The 6,998-nt window shown below is 38.9% G+C and overlaps 1 protein-coding gene across 6 annotated transcripts in view; it reads right to left on the bottom strand.

Moving 5' to 3' along the window:
• Positions 1-1,067: 1,067 nt before the first annotated feature.
• ASCC3 (activating signal cointegrator 1 complex subunit 3) overlaps positions 1,068-6,998 on the bottom strand; it is a 329,002-nt gene continuing 323,071 nt past the window's right edge. For all 6 annotated transcript variants that reach the window (XR_014065459.1, XR_014065457.1, XM_081530206.1 and 3 more), the window contains 3 exons: positions 4,888-5,097; positions 2,193-2,368; positions 1,068-1,861 (listed from right to left, as the gene is read on the bottom strand). Coding sequence is in view for 4 of the 6 variants with exons in the window: in XM_081530206.1 (XP_081386332.1) it covers positions 1,717-1,861; positions 2,193-2,368; positions 4,888-5,097 (531 nt within the window). In the remaining 2 variants the exon portion in view is untranslated. The remainder of the gene's footprint in view (positions 1,862-2,192; positions 2,369-4,887; positions 5,098-6,998) is intronic.

The raw sequence follows: 6,998 nt of genomic DNA, 5'->3' as shown, positions 1-6,998 counted from the left end.
TGCTCCTATGTTCTCTGCCACACATCCCCTGGACTTCCCACTTCCCCAAAATAGCCAGCTCTCGTTAAAAAAAAAAAAAAAAAAAGAATGATGCTGATAAACATGAAGACAATGAGTTCTTTTCAGGTTCTTGTATGAACTGGTAATCCTCTGTCTCTATATAATTTTCACTTTTAATTTCACTCAAACAGTGTTTACATATGAATTCCAAGTAGGAAATAAACTGCCAAATGAAAGGCAGAAAGATCTCTTTATATGAAGTAAACTCCTGAGACTAGAGCCCTTTGGCCACCTCATGCCCACAGCACTCGGTATGTTCATATTAGTTGTTTAGATTTGATGTGGGGAAGTGAATGCCTGGTTTTCCCCCATCCTACTTTTATTCTTCCTTCTCCCCCGCCTTTGTTTTCCCCTATTTTATTCTTTGGTATGGAAAAGGAGGTACACATAAGCAGTATGTTTCAGTTTCAGAAAAAGCTTTAAATTCCAGTACTTGTGGTGGTTACATTGAAAATATTTTAAAATAATTCATCACAGGGGCTTCCCTGGTGGTCCAGTGGTTAAGACTGTGCTTCCAATGCAGGGGATGTGGGTTCAATCCCTGGCCAGGGAACTAAGATCCCATATGTGACACAGTGTCGTTCCCCTACCCCCGCCCCGCCACCAAATCACTGCAGGACCAGGAATAACTGGAGTTACTTTGCAAAGGTAGAATATCATCTCACTAGAAAATGTATGTTATGGACATTTGAATCCAACAACTTTTTAGCTGGAAAAAAGTATCTTTCAAGATGGAAACTGTTTGGGTATAGAGAAATTTCCTTTATCAAAGGTGAAAACCTACCTATAGGGGTTGAACATTTTCTGGGTTTGCCTCAGGCCCATCCTGAAGAGCATAAAGACAAAGACTTGAACTATGAGGTCTGTGTGAATTAGACTATATGTCTCTGCTTGTATAAATAAACTATCAGAAAGAGAACAGAAGTGATGTCTTGGCAGAGAAGGAAATGAAGAGTCCGAAGGGCTATGATGGAAGGAGGCAGAGGGAGTAAGTGAGTCAGGCTGTCTTGAAGTGGCACTCTAAATATTTTATTTCCACCAGTTGCAGTATCTACATTTTTAATACCAGTATATTCTGCTTTCTTTTAAATCATCATTGGGCTCTATAATGTAATTTTACATCATATATTATTAACATTTATAAGAAATTCTTGAAATTACTTCTGTATGTGATCAAAGTATAAATTTTTCAACTGTAGAAATTTTGCAACACAACACGCACCGTGTGTCACTGTATAGAAATCTGGTTAGAAATCTGTTCTAACAAATCTGAACACTGTCACTCCCCGTAGTTTTCCTTAAAAAGAGAGAAGCCGATGTTCTTGTAAACAGTACACTGTGAAATGTAAAATTTGGTAATTCCTAAATAGCATCTCAATATACACAAATTGAAAGATTCTCCTACAGGCGTAGTCACTTTACATATCTAGCGATCCATGAAGACAACACTTACAAAAGGCAACATTTGTGAAAAGGCCCCCCTGCAGCTGACTTGGTGTTGCTGGAGTCAGAGCTACAGCCACTGCCAATTTCTGCTGCATCTTGAGGTTGGAAGTTGGTTCCTCCAAGGCAAAAGTCAAGTAATTCGACTTTGTCCAGATGACTAAACAGCCAGGCTTCTCCACCACTTCTTTCAAATGGATTGTCTGGGTTGGGTTACTTCACTTTGATGTCAGTCAGGGCATCAGAGATCTCATCGGCCTGTGCAGAGACGCTGGCCGGTGTGACGTGGAGGTGGATGTCGTACTGCTGGTCCAGGCCCAGGTAGCAGTCGCTCATGAAATACAGTGTGTAGATATACCTAACATACAACAGAGGAACAAAATGGTGAAACCACTGTGTTCATCATATGCCTGCGAAGCTGCTTCAGGTGTGTCTGACTCTTTTGTGACCCTACGGACTGCAGCCCACCAGGTTCCTCTCTCCGTGGGATTTTCCAGGCAAGAGTACTGGAGTGGGTTGCCATGCCCTCCTCCAAAGGATCTTCCCAACCAGGGATCGAACCTGCATCTCCTGTGTCTCCTACAGTGGCAGGTGGACTCTTTACCACTAGTACCGCCCAGGAAGCCCACAGTCTGTGGTGTTCTCATCACAGTCATGGTTAATTCTTTGGGGGTAAAGATTCTGCTTACCTTCCGGGTACTTCAGGGGTATAAAAAGAGATGGAGACCATGTGATGACTTCGGACATAGCCCACTCTTTTCAAAGCGATAAGTTCTCTCTTATCCACTTCTCCTAATATCAAAAACCATCCTTCATCCTTCGATTTGGGAAATCGAGGAGCAACTGCATGGCTGTCTTGCTTTCCCTGTAAACCAGAAAAAGGAAAGATAAAGTATCATAATGGCTAGATTTTCTATACAACTTGGTTGTGGTTAAAAGGCCATGTTGTCTTTCTTGGCGGCCATAAATCTGAGTATCTGGGATGTGTTTAATTTTTAGGTTTGGTATATTTGATATGTCATCATCTACCTTTTTTTAAGATTCTCAAAGCACATTATAGCCACACTACTACTTTGTGGCCATAATCACCAGGATTATTTGGCTCAGAACAGAAAACCTTTGAATCTTGACATCAAAGTAAACTCTGACACCATTCTTGTAAAGAAAATTAATACCCTATTTGCAGATGAACAAGCTGGGGTACAATCATATTAACCAAATCTTCCTAAGCTTTATATACAAGAAACCAATACTTGGGGGAAAAAAGTCAATTGACGCTGGACTCTGGAATCTTAAGATAATAAACACTGTCATATAAACATGTTCCCCCACTGCCCAAGAATAAAACTCACATGAAAAAGCACATATTCCAATATGGCAATATTAAAAAGTCCTTTCTCTAAGGAATGGGAAATTGTGAGCCAAGCAAATTGTAAAATACATTAATCACCACCACACAAGATTAGATATCTCTATAATGACAACACTTGAAGTCTTTATTTTAGATTGATTTTTAGAAAATCAAAGATTCTAGAGATTCCTTAAGACAATGAGTTTATAGTGTAAAAGATGCTAATAATGACATGCTCTCAATCAGACTTCACTCAATATTCCAGAGGGAGATGTTTCACTGAAGGCATTTTAAAAGAGAGGTCAGAGAGTAATGTATTTTGACAGCACATAGAAACAAAATTTAGAGTTTTTCTAGCATGATTAAATCTAATGTTTAAGTACTAATATTATGGTAAAAAGAATCTTATTGTCAGAAATGTTTGCAAAGGCCTCCAAGTTCTGCCTCACTAGTGCTCTCAACATACCTTAGCTACACCTCAGTATACTGTTAGTCTGGGCACTGTATTATGTTGCTTGAGCATCTTTGTTGAGAGTGAGCCCCCTGAACTTGGGGTCCACTGTCTAGTTATTTGGGACTGGCCTCGCTTCTGTCAGTGTGTGTGCACATGGTAGGTGCAAAGCAAACAGGGACTGGAATCAGAGAACTCTGGGTTCCCATCCTGCTCCCATATTTTCTAACTCTAGGACCTTGACAAATTCCTAAACTCCCCAAGTCTCATTATTCTGTAAAATGGGAAATCACATCTTCTTACATAGCAGCGATAAAGAAAACTCTTAAGTTTTTTTTTTTCTCATGATTTTATCTTTATAATTACCACTGCCTTTTTTTTCTTTTTGTAAGTTGGAATATCTTAAGTCATCGAAAAATGCTCATATGAAAGCCTCTGAAATGCCAGAGGCCAATCAATTCATACTTACACTGATTGATTTTTTGAATTAGAAATCAAATGAGATGAGACTTAAAGGCACAGTACTGAAAAGACATTTTAACAACAGAAAGTTACTGATCATTTTGTGTGTGAATACAGGGAGGAGAGTATTAGTGAACCACAACCTCATTCCTGAAGGAGAGTTTTAGATATGGGAAAGCCCCTTCTCCCTGGGCTAAGGAGAGGGCAAATTTTTATTTTGATGATCATGGGACTTCCCTGGTGGTGCAGTGGATAAGAATCCGCCTGCAAATTCAGGGGATGTGGGTTCCATCCCTGGTCAGGGAGGATCCCACATGCTGCAGAGCAACTTAGCCCATGCCCCACAACTATGGACCCTGTGCTCTAGAGGCTGGGAGTGGAAACTACTAAAGCCTGCATGCCCAGAGCCTGTGCTCTGCAATAAGAAGCCACTGCAAGGAAGTGTAGGCCCCCCTATCCCCACACTGCAACTAGAGAAAGCCCGCTCAAAACAACTAAGACCCAGTGCAGTCAAAAATAAACAAATGATTATTATGGTCTAGAAACCAATCTGCCCACATGTTGTGTACTAATATTCTTGAAGGGCTCAAAAATTATTGTGGTGCCACAGACAGTAGACTAGAGCACAGTATAAAATATAAATCTCTGGCCTATCTGCATGTTGACAGAGCTATCTCATGTGCATTCTAAAGAAGGAAGCAGGGAGATGTGGCAAAGGAGGCACAGAAAAACTTAACTAGTATCTTCTTCATCTGGGGTGTGGAGTGAAAGTCTAGATTTTGAGATTTCCTCAGAGCCCTGAGACTGCTGTGGGCCTGGTATAGGGCCAAGGAATCTGTACTCTTAAAGCTACTCTAGGAAATTCTGCTGAATCTGTAGACCATGCTCTGAGAACAGGACTCTAGGCATTATACTATGATGTCCCAGGGGTACTCTGGGGTTGAAACATGGCACATGAGGAGAAGTGACTCATTTCAGAAGACTGACTTGCTGCTTAAGGCCAGTTGAGGAAGCAGGATCTGTGAAGGGCACGGAGGCATTAGTCACATAACAGACATGTGTGCTGGCGCGTGCTTGTATCTGGTGTGAAGCATTTGAGAATGGAAACCAAACACTCTACCTTGTGGAACCCGAGGCTGACTCTCTGCAGGCTGACTTGAAGCACATACTCTTGATCAGCATGCAACCTGACCCATCTGTTGTCGCTGCGTTTGTCTGAAGCCACAGTTGTGATGGAGACCTCGTCGTGTCCCTCTGCGGCGTCATCCCACCAGCCTTTAACACTCAAGCCAACATCGATCACTGGCAAATGAGATAAGAAATTCCACGCCTGAATAAGAAGAGAAAAGAGTGGGTAACTGAAATGTAGCAATCAACTAAGAAGTAGTGAACTTTTAAAAAATCAACCACTTTGTTCTGAGATTAATTCTGGATTCAATGCAGTTGTAAGAAATAAAGCAGATAGATACTGTGTACCATTCTCCAATTTCCCCCAAGGTGAGCACTTTCCACAACTAAAGTACAAGTATTTATACCAGGATATTAACAGTGACACAATCTACAGCTCTTGTTAAGATTTCCTAGTTTTTCTTGCACTCATTTGTTTGTAAAAATAGTGTGCTTTTAATATTATTAAAGTCCCTTTAAAAAAAATTAAAAAAGTATTAATCATTACCTAAACTTGTGACTCTTTTATCATAAATCCCTTTGAGACATTGAGTGGTTACTGACTATACTAAAAAAATAAGTTTTAAAATAATTGTTGAACTGGCTAGTTTTAGAGAAGCATCAAGTATAAGCATTTATGTGACTGCTAAGGTGGAGAGCATTACTTGGGGATATAAAAGCAACTTGAAAAAATGTTGTGATGCAATTTTTGATGTCAGACAGCATCTTTCATTGACCATTTAGTGTACAAAATGGACCGTTCTTTTGTTTTTGTTCCAAATTATTCTGAAACGAAAACATTTTATATGTTTGTATATTGTAAGGAAATATTGTATATCTCTAGGTCTAGGGTTCTTTCTAGAAACAAATATATATTTTTTGGCATTATCATATTGAGAATACCAACTTAAATGACACATATTAAAGGAGTAGAAAATATTACCAATTTTATTTCTGCTCTTTTAATTAAAAATATTTGTGAAAAATCAAAGTGCTTATCATTAATGGGGCTTCCCTTGTGGCTCAGCTGATAAAGAATCCGCCTGCAATGCGGAAGACCTGGGTTCGATCCCTGGGTTGGGAAGATCCCCTGGAGAAGGGAAAGGCTATCCACGCCAGTATTCTGGCCTGGAATATTACATGGACTACAGTACATGGGGTTGCAAATAGTTGGACATGACTGAGTGACTTTCACTTTCACTTTTCAAGTGCTTATCATTGTTGAATGAATGAATGAATTTCTAAGTCTATGGAAAAGATGTAAAAAAAAATAACCTAATATCCTCAGATAATTGTCATCTTCTAACATAATTATGTGGCAAATATCACCACTGGTCAAGAAAACTCTCTATATTGGCTGTTTTATCTGTTGTTACCTTCTAAGTTAGTTTTTAAAAGTTCATGAATACTTTAATATTTTCCTTTTATTTCTTTAATAATATTCCATAGGTATCCTTATAGGCTTTGACTTCCTATTTGCTAAGACTTTATTGCTGTTGAGTATACCAACTAATTGAAATGAAGAAGCCATGATGAATCAAACTCTCCCTCAGGAATTCAAAAAATGTAAATCCAATGCAAATTTTCAATTCAACACCAATCTTGTAACTTGTCTTGTGAATCTGAAATTATGTTTGAAATAGATGCTGAAATACTCAAGCCACAGAATGGTCTACACAGTGCTTTAAGGTACAAATGATGGCTTATCCCCTGCTAGAACCAGCTGAGTCTGCAAGCTGTACCACTGGATGTTCTTAGACTAGCCAGAGCGAGGACACACATATACCATTTCTGTATAGCATTTAACTTCATGAGACAACACAAGTAGCATTTATCATATGAAGTAAGACTTCATATTTTTCTTGTATCTTTAAATGAGTTAGCAATATAATAATTATTAGCAACTCATTGGAACTTTATTTTACAAAGCCCCCCAAAGTCAGATCTTGCTTTTATATATCTGTAATCTTTTTGCAGTGCTTAATATTATTATTTGCAATCTACAATGCATATACATAAATTTTTTGGGTGTGTGTATACATTTGTACATATATATACACAAAT

This window comes from Giraffa tippelskirchi, chromosome 9 (genome assembly GCF_054371585.1).
Source record: "Giraffa tippelskirchi isolate mGirTip1 chromosome 9, T2T-mGirTip1v1.2.pri, whole genome shotgun sequence".
Taxonomy (NCBI): Eukaryota; Metazoa; Chordata; class Mammalia; order Artiodactyla; family Giraffidae; genus Giraffa; species Giraffa tippelskirchi.
Note: the sequence above shows the minus strand (reverse complement) of the source record. Positions and strands in the feature narration are given on the sequence as shown.